This window comes from Battus philenor, unplaced genomic scaffold, assembly GCF_028537555.1.
Source record: "Battus philenor isolate CCGP_79_NKW_IND1 unplaced genomic scaffold, ilBatPhil1.0.hap1 SCAF_1, whole genome shotgun sequence".
NCBI lineage: Eukaryota > Metazoa > Arthropoda > Insecta > Lepidoptera > Papilionidae > Battus > Battus philenor.
In genome coordinates this window covers 8953090-8980142 of record NW_027181661.1, presented here as the reverse complement: position 1 = coordinate 8980142, position 27053 = coordinate 8953090, and the positions used below count along the sequence as shown (strand labels likewise).

At 33.6% G+C, this 27053-nt stretch overlaps 2 protein-coding genes across 3 annotated transcripts in view; one reads left to right on the top strand and one right to left on the bottom strand.

The window, feature by feature from the left end:
* Positions 1-203: 203 nt before the first annotated feature.
* Positions 204-11109, top strand: LOC137922135 (ADP,ATP carrier protein). Of its 2 annotated transcripts, XM_068765029.1 has the most exons (11): positions 204-383; positions 723-929; positions 1852-2040; positions 2288-2431; positions 2955-3078; positions 3454-3652; positions 4159-4338; positions 4585-4725; positions 5158-5349; positions 5824-6027; positions 6574-7376. In XM_068765029.1, exons 1-11 carry the CDS (start codon positions 233-235, stop codon positions 6706-6708), a joined length of 1866 nt encoding a protein of 621 aa, XP_068621130.1. In that variant the 5' UTR covers positions 204-232; the 3' UTR covers positions 6709-7376. The 2 variants fall into 2 exon arrangements, with proteins under 2 accessions (XP_068621130.1, XP_068621139.1); XM_068765038.1 differs by lacking the exons at positions 204-383; positions 723-929; positions 1852-2040; ... (6 more) ...; positions 5824-6027; positions 6574-7376 and adding exons at positions 7819-7833; positions 9530-9683; positions 9765-10026; positions 10135-10366; positions 10867-11109.
* Positions 11110-11319: 210 nt separating this feature from the next.
* Positions 11320-27053, bottom strand: part of Dhc1 (Dynein heavy chain 1) — a 35881-nt gene continuing 20147 nt past the window's right edge. The window contains exons 22-43 of the mRNA XM_068764583.1: positions 26774-26985; positions 26351-26575; positions 25843-26015; positions 25158-25313; positions 24631-24841; positions 24049-24243; positions 21888-22184; positions 21523-21641; positions 21084-21445; positions 20021-21007; positions 19654-19942; positions 18729-19407; positions 17864-18658; positions 17535-17783; positions 15891-17459; positions 15645-15813; positions 15092-15244; positions 14034-15009; positions 13281-13437; positions 13018-13170; positions 11649-11781; positions 11320-11578 (exon numbers count right to left, since the gene is read on the bottom strand). Coding sequence (XP_068620684.1) covers positions 11325-11578; positions 11649-11781; positions 13018-13170; positions 13281-13437; positions 14034-15009; positions 15092-15244; positions 15645-15813; positions 15891-17459; positions 17535-17783; positions 17864-18658; positions 18729-19407; positions 19654-19942; positions 20021-21007; positions 21084-21445; positions 21523-21641; positions 21888-22184; positions 24049-24243; positions 24631-24841; positions 25158-25313; positions 25843-26015; positions 26351-26575; positions 26774-26985 — 8513 coding nt within the window. The 3' untranslated portion in view covers positions 11320-11324. The remainder of the gene's footprint in view (positions 11579-11648; positions 11782-13017; positions 13171-13280; positions 13438-14033; positions 15010-15091; positions 15245-15644; positions 15814-15890; positions 17460-17534; positions 17784-17863; positions 18659-18728; positions 19408-19653; positions 19943-20020; positions 21008-21083; positions 21446-21522; positions 21642-21887; positions 22185-24048; positions 24244-24630; positions 24842-25157; positions 25314-25842; positions 26016-26350; positions 26576-26773; positions 26986-27053) is intronic.

Genomic DNA, 27053 nt, shown 5'->3' with positions numbered 1-27053 from the left:
AGGTGCTATTATTTTTGCATTTAATTAAGTTAATTGTGTTGTAATGTGGAAAGTAACCCTTTAGAAATCATTCTTTAACTTTACCAAACAATAAAGTTTTTAATTTTAATAATTTGTTGTGAATCATTCTTAAAATTGCGGTGCTTCACAAAATATAATTCTTATGATAAACGTGCTCTTGTTTGACTCCATTAATTTTGTTAAATATCTTACAGTTACACCAATCATCAAAATGCCGTCGGACGCAAAGAAACGAGCACAACAAAAGAAAAAAGAGCAAGCCAGCAACCGGAACAAAAAGTCTGTAGCAAGAGTAACAGCCGATGAGAATGGATCAGCTACCAACGGTACCGGCAACATTGATCGCGAATTAACTGCTGAAGGTAATTTTTACGTGAAGGCACTTTTAAATTTTGATCTTTAACAACACAAAACTAAAACTTTTTCAAGGTTATGTGTTTAGTTTCGTAAGCCTGTTTTTTATATATAATTATCTGCCGTTTGTTACTTTGTTTAATATTTTAAATAACTATTCATTGAACAACTTTTGCGTATTTGATTGTTCAAATCTCTGTTATTTATACAATATTTTAATATAAACATTTCAATTATAAAACATTTTTTTAATCATCATTACATACACCACTATTGTATGTAATATAAATGTTAATGTGTACAATGCTGTATAGGTATGTGATTATAAGTAATTAACTTAATTTCAGAGGCCTTATGCTTAAAATTAGAAGCAGAAGCAAAAATGAATTCCGAAGCACGATCATGTACAGGAACTTTAGCTGTCCATCCAAGATCCAGGGACATAAAAATTGCAAATTTTTCAATTACCTTTTATGGCAGCGAACTTTTGCAAGATACACTTTTAGAGCTGAATTGTGGAAGGCGATATGGTCTTGTTGGCCTTAATGGATGTGGTAAGTTTTTCATAAAAATTATTTGTTATGTACATACTGCAATTTATTATTATTGCTATGTAATGAATTGAAACTTATTCTTTTTTCTGGGGAAAAGATCTTTTTAAGGTATATTTAATATTAGCTGTTTTTGCTAATGACTGGATGTTGCAGATGAGTCTAAGGTTAAGTGTTTATGGAAATTGAAACAGGAAAAACATTAGAATTACTTGTTACTCAACTACTACTCTGATTATTACCTAAAATTAATATTATAAACACCTTTAATATTATCACATTTCTTTTTATATTTTAATAAAACTAATACATTATGAGGAATAAATTGTCTAACCTTTGCAATTTGAACTGTTTAAGTACTACTACATTTTTTATTGCATTGTGTTTATCAATGTTAAATTTTATTGGATTTTTTCAAGAATGTTCATATGAAAATAAAAAGAATATCTGTGCAGCATAATCTAATATTTTCTGGATAGTTTTATTTTATTTTCCTCAGTATTTTTGTTGTTAGCTTTATGGTTGTGCATTTATGACTTATTATATTTATTTTTCTTTGTGATTTTGTGTATGTATTTGTTTATAATAAATAAGATCAAAGAAATAGAAATGTTATGCATTACAGTGAATGCTGAACTCCTATAAAACATAACCACAATTTTTTAAAATAGGAGTTTTGTGGTGTAGCTGGAAAGAAGAGTTACTTTAAAGTTTCGGCAGATGGCTTTTCAATATTTTTAACAAAAATAAATCTTCTAAATTTGCCTTCAATCTCAAATATATTTTATTATGACTTTTTATTTTTTTTATTACATTTGTTATTATAATGGAAGGAATAATGTTTTATGAAACCTGTATGAAAACGTAATTAAAATCATTCTATTACTTAATTTGTTTCTTTGATGTGAAATTATTTTCAAACCAGGCAAGTCTTCACTGCTTTCGGTGCTTGGTCGTCGTGAAGTTCCAATTCCGCAACATATTGATATTTTTCATCTGACAAGAGAGATGCCTGCATCAGATAAAACTGCTTTGCAGTGTGTGATGGAAGTCGATGAGGAGAGAATACAGCTGGAGAAGTTGGCTGAGGAATTAGCCCATTGTGAAGATGATGGTTAATACATTTTAAATTTTATTTTTTATTTAAACTACCCATTGGTTTTATTTAAATCTTTATTTGCATCATTATTTGTAGACCAAAGGTAATTGTACTCTGACAATGGATTTTTTTAAGGATAATCTTTATAAAATCCATTGTCCTTTTTAATTATTGACTAACAAACATGCACTAACACATATTTTATTCAAATTTTTCTACAGCATTTATTACATATTAATATTACTTTCTTTTTAACACAAAGAATCACAAGAACAGTTGATGGATGTCTATGACCGACTGGAAGATTTGAGTGCTGACACAGCTGAGGCTCGTGCTGCCAATATTCTTCACGGTCTTGGCTTTACAAAAGAAATGCAGCAAAAAGCAACCAAAGACTTTTCTGGAGGTGAGTGGCTACACCTTGAACTTGTGTTTTTTTACAGAAATTATATTCATCGTAATTATGATGAATGTGTAGCATTTCTCTTAAAATATTTTACTATTATCTTTGTCCTAAACTTGTGGATCCCAAAGTGGTCCAGGTGGTCTCCCAGGACTATCTGGGGAACTACAGGGGTTTATATTAAAAAAACTAAAATGTTATTTTGATTTCACCTACCAGTATAGGCACATAATATTAAAAGAAGCTCAGTAACTGTTACTTACAAAAACATGCATATTCCACATATAGTAATTGTCAAGACTTACAAACCGCCACCGCCGACCGCAACACTTCTATCTTCAAATTTTAGCTGGTTCTGGTGAACCAGCTAGAATTTGAAAGTGGTCTATGAAAAACAAAGTCTGAGAATCTCTGTCATAACCTATAAAAATATTATATAATAAACAATTGATATAACCTATGTATTACACTTTGACTGTTGTTTCAAATGAACTATTCACCATAATTTACTTGTATTTGTGCCCAGGTTGGCGTATGCGAATTGCTTTGGCTCGCGCACTTTATGTCAAGCCGCATCTGCTGTTACTGGATGAGCCGACTAACCACCTTGACTTAGATGCTTGTGTGTGGCTCGAAGAAGAACTCAAACAGTTTGTATTTTTTTTATTTGCTACTCAAAACTTTAAAGCTTATATTAAAGAATGATTGATCAATAAACCATATTATTGTATTAAAGATAAAATGAAAAAATGCTGATTTTCTCATGACAAATGTCAATTAATAAAGAATAAAAATAGAAATATGGGATTTAAGAGTAACTATCTCGTTTCTTGCTAGGCTTCTCTGAGTAAAATCAACATTTAAAGTAGTTCTTGGAAGTAGTCTGTGATTTGTATTTCTGAATGTATGTTGTATCAATGTTTTGACTTATAAAAAAGCTTGGCAAAGTCTATACAAAAGAATAAATATATGTTACAGTGAAGATGTTCTATAATTAGTTCTGTAACAAATATTCTTTGTTTCAGGTACAAGAGAATTTTGGTGCTAATATCGCATTCCCAGGACTTTCTTAATGGTGTCTGCACTAATATCGTGCACATGAGCAAGCGTCGTCTCAAATATTATACAGGAAACTATGAAGCATTTGTTCGTACTCGCTTGGAATTGCTAGAGAATCAAATGAAGCAATACAATTGGGAGCAGGACCAAATTGCACACATGAAAGTTAGCTTCATTTTTTGGTTTGAGCTTCTAAACAATCCATTCATTATTCTACTAACTATTATGTTTTACTCAATTATCATCCAATTAATTTTTCACAAAATTTAAACCATACATAGAAAGTAAATAAGTACTGAAGGTGCTTATTTTGCGCGACGGAGCCATTTTATGCCCCGTTTAAATGGTTGATGCTGCGTTTTCGTCGACTAGCGCAAGTACATGGCACCAGTGTTATAGTATTTAATAATAAAGAATTTTCTTTTATTTTCTTAAGCTAATTACTAAAAACTTAAAAACATTTGGTTTTATACACATGTGATAGTTCAAACAATTGTATTTGTTTATTCAATAAGAGAGTTATTAATTATTTATTTTCTTAATGATTACAGAGGGATAGTTGCCGTGTGTGTAATGCTCACACATTTTCTGTGGCTACCCCTTACGTTTGACATTTGCATATATATGCATGTATGTATTTAAAAATATATTAATCATACGTTTTTTTACAGAATTACATCAATAGATTCGGTCACGGATCTGCTAAACTTGCACGTCAAGCGCAATCCAAAGAGAAGACCCTCGCGAAAATGGTTGCTCAAGGTCTTACTGAAAAAGTTGTAGATGACAAAATTCTTAATTTTTATTTCCCATCATGCGGAAAAGTACCACCACCTGTTATTATGGTGCAAGTGAGTATAGTTCATTTGTTAAATAATTATTAATAGGTATAATCTCGTTATTTGTTTTTTTTTTTCAATATATATATTTTGTTTTATTTACATTATTTGTGTATTAAAATTGTGTGGAATATTCATAAAAATTAATTATGTTCACTTTAATAGTAACAAATCCTCTCTTTACTTGAATTATGTGGTTTTTTAGGAGACATTTTCATTTAAAATAATTTTTTGTAACATTCTTAAAATTTGTTACAGAATGTATCTTTTAGATACACTGACAATGGTACTTGGATCTACAAGAATTTGGAGTTTGGAATTGATCTAGATACACGAATTGCTTTGGTTGGCCCTAATGGAGCTGGCAAATCCACTCTGCTAAAACTACTTTATGGAGATGTAAGAAATATTCTTGATATCAATTTTTGCTTATGTATTAACTATTAGCCATTAGGACATAGTTTAATTTGAATGTATTTGTATATTCAGAACTAAGTTCATGGATTCTTCCGCTCCGTGAACTCAGTTCCGATGAAGCTGTAAAATCCTAACAGCATCAAATCCTAACAGCATCAAATGCTAACAGCATCAACTTTAACAAAACCAAGTAGCATTGTTCAAATGGTTAGCAAAATGTAATAATTACAGCAGATTATATAATGGTCTAGCTGTTACTTTTAGGGTCTCTAAGTTTTGAAGTATCAAGCAATAAATAAATATTACAAAAATTAGCACCAGCATTGGATAAGTGAGATTTCAAGTTCTCTCTGAAATTTATACTAAATTGGAAATTTCGATTTTTAATTACAAAAATTTGCTTGTTTTAAACAGCTTGTTCCAAGTACTGGCATGATTAGGAAGAACTCTCACTTGCGTATTGGTCGTTATCACCAACACTTGCATGAACTATTGGACTTGGATCTTTCACCGTTGGACTACATGCTTAAAGAGTTCCCGGAGGTGCGTGAACGTGAGGAAATGAGGAAGATTATTGGAAGATATGGCCTTACTGGGCGACAACAGGTACTTTTTGTTTGAAATTGCTCTGAACATTTTCTTTAAATTCAGAAACATTACTGGGATGGCACGTAATCCCAAACTGTCTATCGACCAGAAATTACTGATATACAAAACAATCCGGAAACCAATATGGATTTATGTCTTGTTAATTCAAAAACTATTGAAAGGCTACAAAATGGTATCTAGGCGTCTCAAATGCGCCATGTCATTATCAACACAGAAACCTATGAAGCACTTAACATAAAAACTGTTAATGAGGAGTTAAAAATAGTAGGGAATAAATATATGTATATAGCAACTGGAAAGTCAATGTAATGACTTAGCTACCGCATTTGCAACTATCAGTTACGGAGGCTAACTGCTGAATGTGCCTTAAACGTGATAAAGGACAAAGAATAAATCTGCTTATAATCTGAGTTTAAATATTTGAAGTATATTTATGATTTTTTCATGTCTAAGTAATATGTATTTGTGTAGGTTTGTCCAATGCGGCAGCTGTCTGATGGACAACGTTGTCGTGTTGTGTTCGCGTGGCTAGCATGGCAAACACCTCATCTTCTGCTACTGGATGAACCTACCAACCATCTTGACATGGAGACCATCGACGCCTTAGCCGACGCGATTAATGATTTTGACGGCGGTATGGTACTGGTTAGCCACGACTTCAGGCTTATTAATCAGGTAAGTTGTTAGTCATCACCATCATCAATATGTCAGCCTAGACGTCCACTGCTGGGACATTCCCCAAATATCACTATGAGGACTGGTCACTATAACAAATGAATTATTAGTCAGTGTCACAATTTTATCTCTAGTTAAGATTTATAAGTGTATTTGTTTGATTTGATCTATTTCTAAATTATGATCTGAAATTATTTCATGCTAAATTCTACATAATTTTTTTTATGGTTTGCTTATATACTAGACTCCTTTTCAATATTTTTTCTGCCTTACCTTGTCATATAAAGATATTGATAGATCTGTAACAATATTTCTATTTATAATATTTCGACATAATTTTTTTACCAATAAGTATAATAGTGTTTCAATGGCGGCCACCATATGCATCCAGGTTTGCATTTGTGACTTTTCATTGTCATTACATAACATGGTGTACATACATTTATTTTCTTATTTTTTCAATATTTCGATTTCAGATTTATTCTTTAACTATTTCATAAATGAAAGTATTGGTAGTATATAATTTAAATTATGATGCATTGGCAGGTAGCAGAAGAGATTTGGATCTGTGAGAATTCTACAGTAACTAAATGGAATGGCGGTATTTTGAAGTACAAGGACCATCTCAAGTCTAAAATTATGAAGGAGAACGCTGATAACGCTGCAAAAATACGAAAATAAATAGTCAATTGCTATTTTTTTTCCTAAATGTACGATTTACTCGCACAGTTACATCTAAAACCACTTAAATAAATAGTAATAATTTAAATTAATTAGACAATTACCCGTATTGTAAGCAAGTTATTATCCTGTCATACTGCATTTCGATTCACCTTTATGTATCTGCATGTAGAATGTTAGGTGCAGTCAAATGTGCAATACACTGGAAGTTGTTACTGTTGTTACCTACTTATCACAATGTGTTAACTACATTACTTCTCTACTAACGTAGCATAATAGCAAGCAATACTATTTTTAACAGTAACCAATGAAATTACATTTTCATTATATATATTTATATACAAACATTGACTTCGCACACATTAATTTCATCCATAATAACAATTTGTGATTATTTATTCCATTATGATGAATTTAGTATTAATTTCATATTGTATTGGTTCAGTAAATCAATGAACTTTTATTTATTAATCATGCCCTGTGTTTTACACTGTTAAATCTAATAATAAATTGTGTTTACTTTTCCAAATTCTCCATTTTCAATCAAGCAATTTCAATTCAAAGATTTTAATTAGGGAATGAATTGTATTTACATTGCAAAATGCCTTATTTTTAATTACAAATAAAGTATCCGTACATTGACAAGGATTTTATTTGCTTCCCATGCCTCCAGAGTCCCTATATTTTTATAAAAATAACTTCTTGCGTATGTATATTATGAAATTTAAAAGAAAATAAATAACATTAGCCATACAATATTATGTACACTTATTAGTGTAGTGAGGTCAAAATCTTAATTTATTTTCCACTGAAAAGGTAAAAAGGTGCGTCATACATATTTTTAAGCTGTTAAAACCCCATTTGCTAAATAAACGGTATTATAACGTGTTATTTTAAATATTAAAAACGAGTGTTTTAACAATTATAGTGTTTAATTTAGCCCTTAAATTAGGTTGGTAGTGAAAAAAAAATTGTTGCAGCATTTAATAATAAATGCTATTTATAAGTATGATGATGAAAAATATGTACATATTCCATTACCTTCGCAAGAACAACTTCTATACAAAATTATTTATTTTTAATATGAGTTTGAATAACACCGACAAAATGATGTCGAATTTAAGTGTATAAGTTTTAAAGGAGTGAATATTATTTCCTTTCACTTAATGTTTGATATACCCTTACCTTAAAATCAACGGCTTCGGAATTAACGAATAACGTAATGATTAAAAAGCATTCAAATTTTTAATTAAGTACTACATTCAACAAAAATTATTATTTATTTTCTGTCTCTGCAAACCTTGCACTTCCAGAAGCTACTGGTCACATTCCAATAGAAAAAAAAAATCTTACATATTTCAGAGCGATTACTACATACAGGGAAGTTGCAAATAGGTGTAAATAGGTTGCTGGTAAATGAGTTACATGTTCACTCCTTTTAAAGTTTTTAAAGCTCTGTAACCTGCGTAAAGATTATAGGCTGAAAGCCAACGCGCGAATCTGACATGGGTTTGTGGAAATCACATTTCGTTTGCGCTTGCAATGACAGTGTTATTTAATTATACATAAGACGTTAAGCAGTGATAGTCTAATGGTAGAGGACTGAGATTTGCAATCGTAGTTTGCGGGTTCAATTTCCAGCATATAGTCTTAAATATATAAAATAATTCACACTTTGTGCATTAATTACATAAGACTGTCATTGCTTATAAACAAGTTTCCAGAGGATAGACAGCAACATCATCTGCGTACCATAATACCACACTGCATTATCACTAGATATCTTAAGAGGAGTCTTTTGCCTTACAGTCGGCGTGTGTGGGCTGAAACGGACACACACACAGAACGTTCGTCCTTCGGAATCTAAATCCGCGATCTACGTACGATCTAGTAAGTTGCTATAGTTGCCCACTAGATCTTGACTTAGTGGTCCAGCTACTGCTCAGGTGGAAAATAATAATTAAAATTTAACACCAGTTCGCACCAAATCGAGGAATCAAGGTTATTACATACTCGTATGTCGTCTCGTTGTCAAGTCAGTTTGTAATGTTGTATTACTATAAATTGTAATAGTGTTGTTTCTGTTGTAGTTGTTGCTGTTAGTTCAGGAGCTTTTACAGCTTCATCTCAATCGAGGTCAGTGCGCGGAAGGCGATGCTCTTTTGATACGTTTATGCGTAAAACTATTTGAGCCATCTGTTGATAATGTTAATATATTTTTGTTACATTACCAAAATGTTTTATTTTGCGCCATGTTTTTTAAATTGTCTAGGCCGACATGATTGAGAATTTTTTGGAGTAAAGATTACTTCGTACTTCAATTTGACATTATCTTTGAAAATTATGAGTGTACCAAAACAGTTGTTTGGTTTTAATCGATGAAAATAATTTAACATACTATAAAACAAATGTAGTATGTGTAGCTTAAATACAACATATATTTTGGTGAATATGTTTTGGATGACTAGTTATTGCCTTTTTTCAAAAGAGATTTCTTATTTGTTCTATTTTCAAAAGAATTAAAGAAAAACACGCTTTAACGTCTGTCAAATGGTGTCACGGATTTTTCTCAATAATATTGTTTTCTTCTAACTTTTAAAGAATTTCTGATAGATAAATATTGCTATATATATTGATTATTGTTTTATTGAAATTTTACACACGGCTTTATTGTTGTTGTTAATGCAATTTTAAAATTTATATGAATCACCTTTGTTCAATCCTGTAAGGATTTTTTTTTTGTTTTATATTTTAAGAGACGTGACCATTTTGTATCACAATGTCAAAAAAAGACGATAAGAAAGGCAAAGAAGAGAAGAAGGATAAAGGCAGTAGTGCATTCGTTAAGGATTTTCTTGCGGGTGGCATTTCGGCTGCGGTTTCAAAAACTGCGGTAGCACCTATAGAGCGAGTTAAGTTACTTTTGCAAGTGCAACATGTTTCTAAACAAATATCAGAGGACAAGCGTTACAAAGGTATGGAAATATGTTCTAAATTTAGTTTTTCTCTGTAAGTATTATTTGTTTGTTCTAAACAGTAGGTTTTTTCCTTTTCAGGAATCTTAGATGCCATAGTGCGCATACCGAAAGAGCAAGGGATTATGTCATTTTGGAGAGGAAATTTAGCGAACGTACTTCGATATTTCCCCACACAAGCCCTTAACTTTGCATTTAGAGATGTATACAAAGGATTTTTCCTTAAAGGTATAGATAAAAACGTTCAGTTTTGGAGATATTTTGCGGGTAATTTGGCATCAGGTGGCGCCGCTGGGGCGACTTCGTTGTGTTTTGTATATCCCCTCGATTTCGCGCGAACCAGGTAATTTTTGATTTATTTTTCCTATTTTAATTAATTATTTATGGAAATCTTTTGTACAATAATTTAATGTAGAAAATATACAATGTTTTTGGTTGTTATTTTTTTTAGATTAGCTACAGACGTCGGAAAAGGTAAAAGTAAAGAATTTAATGGTTTAATAGATTGTTTGGCTAAGACTTTCAAGTCAGACGGACCCATTGGCCTTTATAGAGGCTTCATTGTTTCGGTGCAAGGAATTATAATTTATCGAGCCGCTTACTTCGGCTTCTATGATACCGCACGGGGTATGCTACCTGATCCGAAGAACACACCGTTAATTATATCTTGGATGATAGCACAGGTAATTTGTTTTAAATGATATTTTATATAGTTGATTTAATATTTAGTTCACATTAAGTAAATAGACAAGGAGATAGATGAAGATAATATGCAAGTGCTACTTGTAAAATTGTATGAAGATATGTAAAATTATAGGTTCGATTGAAATGTTTTTTATATTGAACCAATTATTGAAGCTTTCAATTTGGATCTCATTAGGAAGATCGCAGGCTCGTTAAAAGAGTTAAGAAGTGGGCTATTTCCTGAATTTCTTCACGTGATCGAATGCTGCACTAAGATCACTAAACGATCGCAAGTATAGAAATAGTTTAGTGAATTGGCAAGTTGTACTCGTAGTAGCAGTGGGCAGGCCGCATAGCGTTCAAAACAAATGGCTGCGTATTGCAAATAAAATAAATGGGGGGGGGGGGAGTTACCTAGAAATACCTAGCGGTGCACGTTTTAGTGCTGAAATGATGTTGGTAAAACTAAACATAAATTAATTGTTGTTGGTTTTTGTAGACTGTTACCACTGTTGCCGGCATTTGCTCTTATCCCTTGGACACCGTAAGGCGGAGGATGATGATGCAATCGGGAAGGCCTATGAATGAACGGCAATACAAAAGCACTGCTCACTGTTGGGCCAAGATATTGAGCACAGAAGGTCCTGGTGCTTTCTTTAAAGGAGCATTCTCGAACGTACTCCGAGGAACTGGGGCAGCTTTTGTATTAGTCTTGTATGATGAGATCAAAAAGCTACTGTAAATCTTCTTGCACTAATATTACTAACGTTTGTTTGAGTAATGTAATACTTGTTTCGAAGCATTATTTATAAGAGGTTATATTTAATGATCTCTCGGTTCCCTCATACCGTCTCAGCTATATTTCTATTTATTAATTCAATGATGTGTATTGTATTTTGTTTTTCGATTTCGAGTATGTAGAATTAATAATAAATATAGTAAAGTGGTGGTTTTTATTTATTTTATGTCACACAGTAACGCTACTCCTCTTAACGTCCAGTGTCGGGGATTGCTGTCGGTTTCGAAGTCAATGGAGCCCACGTACTTTGCGTCAGTTCTCTGAGGCTTTCTGTATATTGGACACTCGTACAACCTGGGATCTTTCCCTGCGGTCGTGTTTATTGCGAATATATATATAACTGGCATTTGCTCGTAAAGTACTTTAGGTTTGGATTCGATCAGCTTTCCTGTTTTCCGGTCAAGGGACGCTCCTGTAAATAAGTTAAGAACGTACATGATATGTACAGGATATGTAAAAAGCGTTAAGTTTATAAGTCATACCTTCCAGGAATAACCCGTACACATAAACGCCTTCTGAAGGCCCCTCGAGAACATCTTCTCGATTTAGTTTAGTAATATGATTTTGCAGAACTACTGAGTCAAGAGCCCATCCTTTGTGGCTTCTTGTTACTTCCTGATGACAATATAGATTTAAATGTTATGTAATAGCTTAACTACAGATTCGAACTATTCTGGGATTTTTCTTGGTAAATAGTATTCGGTGCTTAGAGTATTAGTCATTTAGCTCCTAAGCATATCGCAGCGCTGTTGAAATGGAGTTTAATTCCTATAAATCATCAATTAATGTAATTTATAGTAGCACGTCAAATTCATTATACTTTTGTGTGGATGTGGTCTGCTGTTGAGTAGTTCTTGACACATTGTTGACCGATCACGAGTTAACTCTTGTTTTTAAGGCCGAACGTTGCCGTCCGGCCACGAGTAAACTCGTGATGCGTGTTTTTTCATCACTGTTAACGCTGTTGGCGACCATGCAATGCAATTCTTTGTCAGTATAATACAAGCTGTTTTCTCTCTCTTAAAAAGATCGTTGCCAAATCTTTTGTTGTAAAATTTATTGATTAAAAAAAACGTTAGAGCGTAACGAAGAATCTTTCAATGATTATACGCAGATTCTTTATCGGATTGTCCCAGTGGCTATGAATCAAATTGTGGTAACTGTGAAAATGACACTGACTAATATTAGGTCATCAAAATATCAAAAAAGAAGTATTGTAGCATCAGGATAGTAAAGACGATTTGAAAGAAGAGTGAAACGAACATGATATTACGCGAAACTTATAGAATTATTTAAATATTCCTGGTGTAACTATTGAACTTAGTGATGCTCCGACTATCAGTAGGGTAGGAAGTAGGTAACGATTTCATTTTTTGATAGCGGTATTTTTGATTTATTCGTTACGCAGACCTTGTTAGCTTTGAAGTTGTACCATTCTCAAATAAAAGAGTTGCATAAAATTTATGCAAAAACAATACCTGGCCGGTGACACGACATTAATTTACAGTAAAATTGCCCGTCAACAATGTGTAAACCCAGTCTGTTATTTGGGTTAATCTTCATCAGTGGTCATTTTAATGCGCGCTAAGGGCTAAGATAGGCACACCTTGGGAATAATTTAATTGGTTTTTCAATGTTCATAAAAATATGTCATTTTATATTATTTATAAAAAAAAGTTTCCCTGAGTTTCTTTCGTTTATTCTTTTCAGGTCTTTTATGTCAGCCATTTTATTCTAACAGGTGGTAGACTCGATGTCATTGTCAAGATATGTCCGTTGTCAATTAAACAAAGAATTTTTGAATTGCTTGTTCTTCAATTGAAGTAAAATATTAAAGCTAAAAAAACAAACCTGTCTCATAGCTGTGAGAAAACCTTGTGGATTAAAAAATCCTGTCATCCAAAACGTGTGTGGGCGGCCATTACGCAACCAAGCTCTATATTGTTGCTCTCGCTCTAAAAGCTCCGTGTACCAAAACCCTAATGTTGCCGATTCCCATGATACCTATACAAAAAAACTGTTTCTAATCATTTATATTTTTATCACTTCTGTTATTTACCTGGTGTCTTAAAAAAACAATCTCCAACGAAAAAATAAGCATTTATAAAGGTTACCTTTGACCACTGATTAGGTATTCTTGCATCATACATAGCATCCAACGATTCTCGCAATCCTTGACTCATAACAATTGTGCCATCGATAGCCAATTTTAAATCACATAAAGTGGTATGCACAGTTTTAATAACTCGCTGTATCCTGTCTATTTCTTGTCTGTAAATTTAGAAATTGAGTACTGAACAACAAATTTTGTGCATCACTATTTAAAACTAAACAAGGGTGTGTGGAAAGCATGGCCGGAAGATGCCGTGATGATCCAATCGTCCGTGAATATTTTTGTTACAAGGTATAAAACGCCTTTGTTAAGGTCGTTGGAACATGCTGAATACTAATCGCTTTCAACAGGTATTACATGAAGTCATTGTGGGAGGCCTGTATTCAGCAGTGAACATCTTATGGATAAAAGGATGATGATGATGAAAATTAAACAGTAGTAATCTTGAGGCTAATGCTTGCCATCATTAGTCGCATGTCGATCCATTGTTGCATTTATTTTATAACATTTGCGTATTATATTTTGCCGTTTCCAGTTATCTCCCGGCGTAGAAAAGCTATGAGAAATAGAATTTTTCTCAGCAGCTATTTCGTAAGAAAAAGAAACGTAATTTCATCAATCTATGGGGCCAGTGCGCCAACAGCGTGATCATTACAAGGGTATTGCTACATTGACTATAATAATATTAAAATCAACATTTCTCCTTACATGATTCTGATTATTAGCATAACAATAATCAAAAATAAAAAGATACCTTAAAAAGATATTCATTGGTAAGAATGCTCCCATCTTTTGTAAGGCCTCTCGTACTTCGAAGCTAACATATTGCTTAGGTAACTTTTCCAACATGTCTTCAGCTAGACGATAGACTATGCATTCTCTGGTTTCTCCACCTTGACTTCCTCCTTCCTTAGGCTGGACGCTAAGTATAGTGTCCAAAATATCCTTAGCGCTGTTTATTTGATACGTAATATCAGCGTTACTGTGCAATCCAAACACTTCTGGAGTGTCAGTTAAAGGTAGTTGGTTAATGTAATCTATATATCCTTGGAGGTTTCTAGTTTGTGGCACCTTGTAACCTTTATAAAATTCAAAACCAGGTCTTAGTAGCACGTCACAGAACCATACATTGGTGAATGTTGTCAGCAAGCGTTTGTCAAAGTCATCCGTGACACGTCCTCCATACTGCACTTCTCCCAGCATGTAACAGATGGTTGGCCATGAAATCCCTTTCTTAGGATCAATGTCATCTAAATGATTCTGGATAAATTGAACGCTTGCAGCGTAATCGGCTTGATTAAATTCGTAAGGGATGTTCCAACCCAGTGGTCCAAATTTTCTTCTCTCTTGTACGATGGTATGTAAAAACGCTACAGCATATAGGAGCGGAGGCCATTGAGATAACGAGGAATAATCTAAAGAGTCTTGGGTAATGTTTTGATAGGTTCTTTTCATACTCGCGCGAATACCCTGTGGAGGTTCATTCGTAAATTTAATAGCCATCTGTAGCAAACCTATAGGAAAATCTGCATGCACTTCTGTTGTGAGCCAAAGTCGAAAACTCTCTTGCATATGTTCAGTTTCTATTAAAGAATCCATTGCTTCGACGCAAAATGGGAGCGACAAATGGATATTTTGAAGTAAAACCCAGCCACCTTGACTCATTGAATCTGTTATCATTTTTCGGGCGACGATTTCTTGACCTTGCCCCATTGATACGGCTTTCAAGACTGTCAACAATAGGATATTATACTTAACAAATGTTCGAATATAAACATATAGGAACAAAGTTGCTATATAAACATCAAGTACCTATTTCTTTAGACTTAGCCAATGTTGCAATCTGTGCAGAAGGATCTGATCCAATTGACAGTATGCAAATAAGCGGAGTACGAGGCTCAGACTCTTCCCATGTACTTTCTAGATTAAGGATGCGCCCTTCTCCGTATTCAGCACCAAGTGAATCTATAAAAATAACAAATGATTTTTTACATCTATGATTATTTTTGTATCTAGGTTAGCTCTATATCTATATCCTATTACAGAGTATTAATGGCATAATTATTGGCATAAAAATTGGCGTCATTATAAGAGAGAGAGAGCTTTAAGTGATAATTTAACTTTTCAATTTTTTTTTTTTTTTTGTAATTATATAATAGTCAGAGTATAGTGTGACCGGAACTGCCTTACCGCGTGTTCGGAGCGCATACGTAGAGCGTATGGTCGTGTTTACTCTCTCTTCCTTTCCGTGGTCAGTGATCACATAGCGATATTCAGGTTTTAATATACAATACATACTACAGCGAAACTATATTGTTAATTCATCGTTTGAAATAGTTAAAAAAACACTCAGTTCTAATCTTACCTACTATATACTTCCTTGCCTGTGAAAGAGTTCGATCTGGGCTCCAAGACCTTATAAGCAGCAATTTGCGAAAAACGTCAAGACTATCATTATAGCCAGAAGGAATAACTTCCTCTTCAGGTTTTGATTTTTCATACCAGATACGCCATTCCTTTTCATTAGCAGTTATCTATTAACACAAATTTTAAAGATAGTATAAACAAATTTGGAAATTTTCACACTAATTGTGCTTTTGAACACACTTACTTTTTGAAGGACGTCAGAGAATGTTTTCAGTTTACTAATTTCTACTAGATTAAGCCATGTAATATCTAAAATCCATTTATAAGGTTTTGGAGTTACTGCATTTAAATCAAGAGATGCTCCACCTTTCACAAACGCCATAAATTCCTCATGGGATATAAGACCCCGATGACAGTCTATTTTCATTGCCAACATCAGCGTAAATAAAGCTTTATGTCGTTCGTATAAACTGCGTAAAGTAAATGCCCACACTTCATGAGTAAGATATTTCAATATCAAGTTTATTCTTTCTTCTGTTATATTACTTTTAGTCGATTTAGTTATAGAATTATCAAATATATTAAGAAATTGTTTAAGTGAATTTTGATACATAATATTTACGTTACTCATTTCGACGATCAGAAAATATAAAATCGAACCTCTAGCGGCTACTGCCCTAAATTCTTCTCTGGCTTTAACGATTTTTTTCTCTGTTACTTCTGCCACTATCAGTTTCTCATTTACTTCCTCCGCTGTTGTTTTAGTTATTTGCAATACTTGAATGAGAGCTTCATCGTCGACTAAAGACCCTTCTGATGATGTCAATCTACAAAGTAAATTACTTTCTAATTCTTTCATACTTCGTTGATTTTTCATGACCGATTCAAATAGAGCAACGCGCTCTTCTTCCAGATCAGACTTTTCCATTAAAATAACTCGACCCAACAGCTGGTCTTCAAGTCCTTGCATAGTAACAGTAAAGTCAATAATAGAAGTTTTAGCACTAATTTCGGGAGAATACGCTGGATTTGGTAATTTAGTTGTGATATAAAGCATAAAACCAGGCATAACATCACATTCCTTGTCTCCCACAATAACTTTTTCAATGGAACCAGATTTAATAAAATTCTTCTCTAAAACATTATCTATGACAGGATCCAATTCGACACCAACATCTTCGATAAGAAGAGGTCTACCAAGAGATAAACTATCTTCAAGATGAGTTCGAAAGTATTTATGGTTTAATGAGGTTATTTGAAGTTCATTAGTGCTCTCTTTATTCTTAATCCAATTTTTCCCCTGACTTTGTGGATCCACTAAGAGCGGATAGGAACTAGACTTGGTAACGATTAAAGCATTTTGAACAGAAAGCTCATCGTTCGGCAAGCCCTGAAGTGTCCATTCGGATATAGTAGCACTTTCAATGAGCATATTTGTAATATTTAAATTGTTTGTAACTGGTATATATTTACTTTGGAGAATTTCCATCCAAGTGTGAAATAAACTGTTTCTAAACTCCTGATTATAAGGTCCACAATAAGACAAAAATCCTGTTGCTAATACTACATCACCAACCAATCGTCCGAGTTGTTCCTTGAAATCTTTGCTTTGTTGAGTCCATCTAATTTTTTCACCGCCCAAGCCATTTATCAAAGCCGTTGCTGCTGTCATTTTTCGTAAACAAACGTTTGCGGCATCGGTAAGTTGTTGTTTTTCAGAGACGGCAGATTCATATTGTTCTTTTACTTTTCGTAAAGACATTTCTCTCTCTTCTAATTGTCTTTCTGCCGATGCTAGATCTTCCATTGCTACCTGCAATGTTGATCAGAATTTTAATGTTTTTGTTTATAAGATAAAAATTATAATTATTACTAAAATCAGGCGTACTTTTAGTCTAGCTTCTTGCAAAAGAAGATTCGCCTTCAAAGGTAAAACTTCTTTATTAACACTATGGAAAAAAGCCATTGCTTTTGTCCAGGACAATAAACCAGCAACATCACCGCATACACGTTTAGCTGTATCCATGTTATAATCTTCCATTTCAAAATAGGGAACTAAGTGTTCTACCATTTCATTGTTGATTATATCTTTTGGATAGTTTTGTAGTTGTAACAGAAAAGTTGTACTAGCCATCATCTGTAAATAAATGAAATTAGGAAGCTTAAATAAGTACCATTATTATTTTAATAATAACTATGTTAAGAAATAATACTAACTTTAAGAGATTCAGCCCATGATGGCTTAGGGCATGGTGCAGCAGTATCGGGTATTAACGGATGTAACCTGCGTTGAAATAAAATTAATACACAATCCATTATTCTCATTATAAGATGAGGTGGTCTTCCTAGCTTTCTAACAGTTGCTATGTGGGCTGGCTTTATAGTATTAAGAGCTGCTTCAGCTTCTTCAAGAGCCGGCTTAGCAGCTTCCAATTTTATTTCTGCTTTTTCCTTTTCTTCTGCAATGTAAGCCACTAGGGCCTCTGCCTTTTCTTTCACTATTTGTACTTGATTCTTCACTATCTCGGCCTGCATAGCTCTTTCTGTTACTTCTGTCAAAACTCTATCGGCCTTTTCAGACGCAAAAGCTAAATCTTGTTCCATTATAGCTAAATCTTTCTTCAAAACTTCCACAGAAATTGAGGCTTCGCGAAGTTTTTCTAATCCTGTATCCATTCTCAGAGCTCCATCACCTAGTTCTTTTTGTTTCATTTGATATATTGATTTATAGCCTCCTATAAAACTAAGGTAAGATTTTGGAGTAACATGAGAAGATCTTCGAAATCTTTGGAAATAGTCCGCTGATACTTTAGATACCACATCTTGTATTGTTCCTAGTACCGTCACAAGCTCCTTTTTGACTTCTTTCGTACATTCAATTTCAAATTCTGCCAAAAAATGATCGGCTACTGAAACTAACGCATCTTTGGGCCAAGGCTGAAACCAGTCTATAGTGCATCCAGATATGAGGGCAGGAAATCGCAAAGCACGATATCTAAACGCTTCACTGACCTAAAAATATTAACAATAATACAACTTTGAAAAGTATGAAGCATTAACATTATCATCTAAAAATACTTACAGGTGAAAAGCATAAAACAACGTGCAGATTTTGACAGGTTCTATTAAGAAAATACTCCATAACCAGTTCATTAGTCAAAGTTCTTTTCTGATTTTCACGTTTCATAATTGGCGTCAATTCTGAAATAATTTCTTGCTGTTCGTCTTTAGTGAATAAATTTGATATGACGCCGGATGAAAGAATATTATTCAAATATTCTAAAAATCCCTCTTCTTTAATATCTAAGTCTGTAAATATAAATGTCGTCCCTTTTCCTTGTACGCCACAAGAGCGGTAAAGTAATTTGAGATCTTCTAAAAAGTTTCCAACGTTATATGACCTTGTTAGAGCAATTTGAAATGAGCGATATCCAGCTATAAACGTCGATAGCTTTGTTAATGATTGTTTCCCAGAGCCGCCTACTCCCACTAACATTACATTTCCTCTAGGATGTCTTATAACGCGAGATATTTTCACTAAGTGAAGCATTGCATCCGGAAAAAATACTAAATCCATTCCAGAACCCCTAACCATTTCATTGAATTGTGAAAGAAACATGTCTAATCTATCTCTTAATTCGCTGAAATCAAACACCGGTTCGTATACTTTTGGCAATTCCATATCTGCATCTTCACCTTCTTCGCCCGTTGGTTCTGGCGCATCCCTTAAAATATAGAAATAAATTGTGTTTTTTTTAATAATTTTAAAAAGGATTAGTCAAACAATTAACTTTTAAAACTACCTCATAAAGTCAACGAAAACCGGATCTTTTTCCATCATTTTTTTGTACTCTACTCCCATAATATCTGATGCAATTTCGTACAATGTATCGTTAAACCAATCCTTGTCAGTTTGATGCGTAAATCTGTCTGAGAATACACGTGAACATTCGTGTTTCCACAAAAGCATGAGACACTTTTCCGACTCTATGACAGTAGAAAGAGTTCCGACCATACCTTGCCATACTCTTGATAAATCTCTTAAAGAGAATACGTAATGAAACTTGGCTGGTGTGGGTAATAATTTAAGACGTGTTCGTGTCCACAGTTCTCGAGTCAAAGGTATAACTTTTTTTATTAGTGATCGCACTTCAGTAGTAAATCCTCGTTTTGCGTTATAGTGACCTTCGCCTATAACTTTAAATATTTTATCGATTGATTCATTATTTGGCAAAGGGCAATTGAATATAGAGAATTGTCTTTTTAGGCGAGGAGGAATATCATTACGTCCGCCACCTGAAATGAAAAAGCTAATTATTGATATAAGATTTCAGAATTACGTTTGTAATATTTTATTTTATGTGAACGTATAACCTGGCTGCCCCATAGCTCCTAAGAAATGTATATCGACGATAGTAGTAAAATCTCCGGGTTTTTCCAAACTGTAAAATCCACCCATACTCATGGTTTGTCTTACGATTTCGTTTGTTATTTGGTCACCCCATTCATTAATTTGTGGAAGATTTATATCGTCGATGAAGACTAACATCTTTTTCCCTCCGGGGGGGCCGAAAGTCATTCCACTTCGTTTTTCTACATAGCTCTCTATAGTTTTCTGAAAGTGATAAGGACTCGTAGCTGAAGAGAAATTAAACGATCGCCCCATGTACTGTTCTGGGTTTGCATTTTTCATATATGCCTTCATCATGACAGTTTTGGCTGATCCTTGTTCTCCTAATAGAAGTACAGCTTTCCCTTGTTTAGCTATACAATTGATTAAGTAGTTAATTCTAACATTATCTACAATAGGCACTAGAATGCTGGAGTAATCGGGCGCTGCTGTATCAGGGTATTGGTAGTTAGTCATTAAGTCATCCCACAATTCCCATTTACCAGGGTGTTTGACGTAGAAATCGAAAACTATACTTGGTTTATTACTAGGATGTTTCGGTAATTCCAGGGTTTCTTTGAAGGACTTTTTCATATATTGGTCAAACTTAGTTCTATCTTCTGTTTCAAGAAGAGATCCTAGACCCCATATTAATGAAAATGTATAATTCTTTTGTAAATGTTCTTGAGTAAAGAGTATAATTTCTTCGCTTTTTTCTTTTTCATCATCATCTTCGGCATCACCGTTTACTGATTTACTAGCGGAGGGATCTTCGATTTCTACAATTTGTGGAGGTATTAGTCCTTCTAATAAATTAAGCATTTGAAATACTATATTGCTTTGAAGTACACGCATACTAAAAGTAAGGTTTTGTGTACACCACGTGTAAGCATTTACAAATGTCTGTTCAAATAGTACACTGAAAAGTTCTTGCTCCTTTTGAGATCGCGTCATTAGCCAAGCATTGACAACTGTAATACAGAATTTATTTGTAATGTTTGTAAAGAAATCATATAAACTATACTTATTTATGTTACAAACGTGTACCTGGTTCCCAATCCAGGCCTGAAGAGCTCATATAAACCATTCCATTACGTGAGACAGTCGCTGGCGAAGCATTGTCAATGTTTTCTGGTTCGAAAATTATCTTCGAAGTGGGAGACATGGTTAAGCGATCACCGTTAGCTAAAGTTAAAGTCTTATTATCATCGAGTACCGAATTCAAATTTTCGATCCAAATACTGTCTACGGGTCCATCCAGAACTAACCACATGTGTTCGCCTGTTTTAATTTTTAATGTTTTTCGCCATAAAGCTGAAAATATACCATCGGTCCAATCATTTGTAGCAACATCCAGACGACCAAACATTTGTGCTGCTGTGATAGCTTTTGGATTCATACGCATTTCTCTGCAATATTTTATTGATTAATTAAAAAATAATAAAGTTTACTTATTTAAGAAATTAATAAAAGACTGTTTTTGCACCTGTGAGGATCTTCTATGTCAGACAAGGCAGTCATCAACGTGTGTATACAAGTAGTTTTTCCAGCTCCTGGTGGTCCAAGTATCATAATTCCGTGTCGCACTCTTTGGGTTTCGTAAAGCTAGCAGTTTTTAAATTTAATTAATTAAAAATGTTGTAAAAAATATTTTTTTAAAGTGTCAAGAAAATAAAGACTTCAACTAAATTATAGTAAATTAGAGAGACACATCCATTCCGATGGCTTTATTTAAATTGATCAATGTGAAGACTTAGAGTTTTTCTTATTCAAGGGGCGTCGCTAAGATGTCCGACAATAATTAGACACTATCTCCCTAACGCTAACATACTATTAAGATAAATTAATCACCTGTATAATTTTCAATACCCACGGAGGATGATAAATTAAGCCAGCTAGTTCAACTTGCTTTTTAATTGCCTCTTCTAAATCAGGATATGTAGTTTTTTCTAATACTTGGTTGGGAAACAAATCAGCTACTAAGGAAATGAAAAGAGGTTCGTCCTCGTCAATTAATTTCGATAAATTCATGTCTCGCAGGACACGCATCACGATTGTACTTTCGTTGTCCCTTGAATTGACACGTTTGACTGCACCCAGTGTTCGCAATACAGAAAGAATATTGCGTAGCCCAAAATCGTAGTGAACCTAAAAGTGAATATATTCATAAAATATATGTATAAATAGATTTCATAAAATATTTAGTCAGGTCATAAATACTGTTACAATTAAAAAAAGTCTCATTTTTGAATGTGGAATCTGTGATTTTTTGATGATTCTTCATTGTCGTATCTTATATTCGCGTCAATATATTTAAAAAAAAATTCTACATAAAATTGAGTGGGGTAACAAAGATAAACGAATCACTGATGGCATTGCATAAATTAAATATAGTACTAAATACTATTTTGAAATTCTTCTTTTGGTTGGTATTAGTCAAATGTTTGAGTACCAGAGCAATAAAATCTCCTCTGTTTGTGACAGAAAAAGATCTGGCCGGTCATGTAGTTTTTGTACGAAAAAGGCGATCAAAGCAGTAAGGGAAAGAATTCGAACAAATCCTGTCTAAAAGCAAAAGATTTTATCTCGGGAGATGAAGATAGCACCTAGAACCATGTTACGTATTTTAAAAGATGATTTAAGACATGCAGCTTATAAAAGACGCACTGGTCATTATTTAACTGATAATTTTAAAAAGAATAAGGAGGTAAAATGAAAACAACTAATTAAGCTGTACGCAAAGGGCGGTCATAGTAAAGTTTTATTTACGGATATTTTTTTTTTGACAATTGAGCAATACTTTAACAAACAAAATAACCATTAATGTTGAAAGCTTTTAACTTTTCTTACTTGTCAACAGAGTGTAACGTGGCCATTATCCGACTTTAATGATGTTTGGTGGGGTGTTTTGTTATGAAGGAGCGACTGAGCCATATATTAGTGAAAATAGTATCAAAATGTTGGCACAAACGTATCAAGATACATGAGAAAGTATTTAAACCTCTTAACAACATCATGTTCAATAAGCAAGAACGGTCCTCACAATGGGCGCCGGGTCGATTCTCCAAATCTTGGTTAGAAACGTTTCGGACTTCATCAGAGTCGAAGAGTGTCATCTAGTCCTGATTTTAATCCATTGGATTAAGATTTAGGTTCATTTTAGAGAATATGCTACATGATATATTGGATAAGTCCCTAAAAACAATCCATATGATTGGCAGTGAAGAATTTTACCATAAGAAGAGTGCATACTGTCATTAATAACTGGCCTCGACGTTTAAAGGACGGTGTTGTGGCCAATGAAGGCCACGTCCAATAAGTTTTATAGATAATAGTGATAAATGTTTCGTACAATACTGTACTTAATTATTGTTAAGCAATGGTATATTTTTCTTTATTTTTTAAAATACATGTACACGGTGATTGGAAATAGTTGTAAAATCTTTAAAACGGTAAATGTTAGGCGAAATGTTTAACTCTTTTGTTATCAATTAATGTATAGTACACTCTATACAAAAATCAGTTATTTCACAAATAATGAATAACGCAATGAATGAAAAAAATGTTTTACGAAAGTCGGTCTTTTACATATTAAAACAATTATTGCTCACTCATGTCGTTATAGTCTTCCTAGTGCCAGAATTTATTGTCCTGTTGCATATCAATAGACGAAATAAATTAAAGTTACTTATTTTATAGTGGCCTTTTTATATAGGTTGATTGGAAATAGGTGTGCTTCGAAAGTTTTGCTGCCAAATGAGCTACATATTGTCTCCTTTAAATCGTTAACACCTATTTTTAATCATTATTAATACAAAGAATTTCTTTTATTATTTTAGATGTGATTGCTGGTATATACATTAAACGTGAAAGTTGAGAGGGATTGTTAATATCTGTAATTTATTTAGATAGTAGTAATAATGGCAGAGGTGTATTAAAATTAAAAAAAAGTTTGTTGGTTTAAACTTGTATATGTAAAAAATGTTGCGCAGTGACGCTTTTACACACTAACCTGTTTAGTTAACTGTTCTTCACACAGTTTGTAAAGTGTATAAAATTTTCGAGCTAGAGTGATATTTTCAAGAAAACCGCACGAGGCTAATTTAACTCTTATGATGATCTGTCTATCAGGCACCATCATAGCTACAGTGCGGAACTGTATTTTCAAATTTTCTGGAAGCTCCTTACGTCCTGCGTAACCTGGATTCTGAAGTTTGGTTTAATTAACAGATAATAAATAACATTTATTAATAGTAAGGGCTTTGTGTCCTAATGAGAATAGTTTATTACTTTAATCATTATCAACATTTTAGCCATACGATGTCCTCTGATGGACATAAGCCTTCACGTAGATTTCCAACAGAACCAGATGAAAACGGCCTGCAACATTTGCCGATGACCTCAACAAAATCGATTGTCACTATTCCAGAACTTTAAGGCACCAGTGGTCATTCGCTTTGTGGCCTGCCCATTGCCACTTGGCAATTCGTTAGGCTATGTTGGTCACTTTATTTAATAATAATAAATATGCTTTGGTTTTCAAAATAATAATTTAGCTAAAGCATAAACAAAGATGATAAATCTAAAATATTACCATCGTAATAAAAATGCCGAACTCTGGAGACATGTCAGACATGTCACCGTCCGTGAAAAGAAAAGTTTTCTTCTTTTCTTTCTTGGCTGCCAGCACTACCGCGACTTGCTGTGCAGCTACTGATAACACTGGCAGCTCAATGCGGTTAAACTCGTCGAAACAGCCCCATGAACCGGATTGCGCGAGACCTTTATAAATACGACCCAGGCCTCTGAAAGTTAAAAACAGCATAGCTCAATGTGTCAATCAGTTATTTTAGAGTTTAATAATCAAAAACTGTTATAAGACATGTAATCCTGTAGTACACGTGTTGATTATTATTTGTTTTTAGTGTTAAAAGTCATTATTAAATGTCGCACTGATGTATAATGTATTAAATGGGTGCCATGAGTATCCTGAAAATATTTTTTTTGTTATGTGCACAAGTGTGTGTAACAATCGTTTATTAAAATATATTTACCGTTTACATCAATTATTACTTTTATGACCAAATGCATTTATGTAAATGATCACTACTCTTTCCTTACCTGTAATCCATTTGATCGGAGCAGTTGAATACTACTACGTACTTAGCCAAGGTTTTACCCATATCTTTTACAGTCTCTGTCTTCCCAGTCCCAGCGGGCCCGCAAGGCGCACCGCCCATACTCATCGCCAGTGCTTGTGCCAGTGTTATATAGCATCTGTTATGATCACAAATAATTTCAAATAACACATTTATACAGTTTCAATATACATTTTAAGGAACATTTTTGACCTTTATTCACTTCTATATATTATATGAAAGAAGATCAAATATTATTAATACACTATTGACACTATTAGGTCGCCTTGCTTAGAGGACAGCGAATCTGCCTTTTAAGCAGACAATGAATAAATTTCCAAATATTGACGCCGAGTTCAAAACACGCCTATTATAACAATGATCTGTTCACGTTTCACTTAAATATTTTTAAAAAGAATGTCATCATCGACTCTGGAGATCACTTCACTGCCAAATATAGACCTCATGCATAGATTTTTCAATAAGATCTGTTGGAAGCGACCTGCATTCATTGTCTTCCAATAGAAGATAAGAAGGTCTTTTGTCCTCCTTGTGAATGAACGTGAATTCATCCCGTCAATAATCATCACTCTTTGTTGTTTAAAAATATTTAATCATTTTATTAAATCTATAAAAAGGAATAAGGGGAAATAAGTAAATAAGAGAACCTATCCGTTAAAGGCGTGATAACCAGTCGCTCGGTACATCCCAAATATTCATTCTGATAAGTGAATGTGACATCTGTCACTGAAATCCAAGTCTTGTCAGCATCCTCCTTGAAATAGAAGCGGCACTGTTTCAACCACTCGAAGTCGTTTGCTGACCGCACGTTTAGACGACACTGTGATTTTAAAAAAATTAAAATTTTTGCGATTCTCCATCTTTTCAGTCGACAGAGGCTCACTGAAAGGACTTAGGTCAATTTTTTCATTATAAGTGGAGACTAGCGAGCGCAGCGCGGGACGTCCACCGATAGCTTGACAGACAGACAATCTTATGGTAGACGGAAATTTACAGAAGAAGCCTATGTCTAGCTGTTGACGTCCCACGCCTGAAATAATGATAATATCATGAAGCAATTACGACTATCATGTTCACTATTTAATTTTCGAAAAGATGAAAATAAAAAATTAGCTTAAATGGGGGTATTAAATTAACGAGTTACATTAATCATACCAGCACATCAAAAATATCTCTTTGATGGACATGTATAGTGATAAGGGTTTCAAATTTTATGCGCTCTATCTTTTGAAGGTCCCTTGTTGTTTGATCTATCAACGTGTTCAAGAGTTCCAGGAACTTGTTGTTGGTATCCATCATAATCTTTTTGTCTTGTCTGGCTTGCATCAAAGCTAACTCGGCGTCTCTTGTCCAAATAATCTGAATGCCAAGGAGTCCGATCTGAAAAAAAAAACATAAGTAGCAACTTTTTATAAACTGATAAAATGTAAATAGAAACAAATTCATAAACTGTTATTCATGTACTGATAAATTAAAATATTGGTCTTCTCCACTAGGCTAGCCGAACATTAGCCGACATTTATTATTAATTTTTACAGACAACAGTATATCATTAATTTAAGCCGATGGAATTGTTACCTGGGCAGGCATTTTGTCGAGAAAAAGTAACAAATTAAAAGAAGTGTCGTTGATAATAGAAACAGCATTTCGTATAATCGAATGCAGGCTGCTTTGAGCAGATTGTAGAAGAGAAGTCAACCACGTTTCCACAGACCCTTCGGCACGCACTGGTCTCTCAAGTTTTATCTCCTCTCCTTCTGATGATACTATTGCTATCATTTTGTTGTATTCTGTCAATTAAATAGTTTAGAATTATATTGAATACATTAGAAAACATTAAACTGTACTCTTAAATAAT

Excerpts from the sequence above, each read along its gene's own strand:
- LOC137922135 (XM_068765029.1), top strand. The coding sequence starts at position 233 with ATGCCGTCGGACGCAAAGAAACGAGCACAACAAAAGAAAAAAGAGCAA. Across the intron at positions 930-1,851 it reads TGTTGGCCTTAATGGATGTG|GCAAGTCTTCACTGCTTTCG; the intron begins GTAAGTTTTTCA and ends TTTTCAAACCAG. Across the intron at positions 4,339-4,584 it reads CACCTGTTATTATGGTGCAA|AATGTATCTTTTAGATACAC; the intron begins GTGAGTATAGTT and ends AATTTGTTACAG.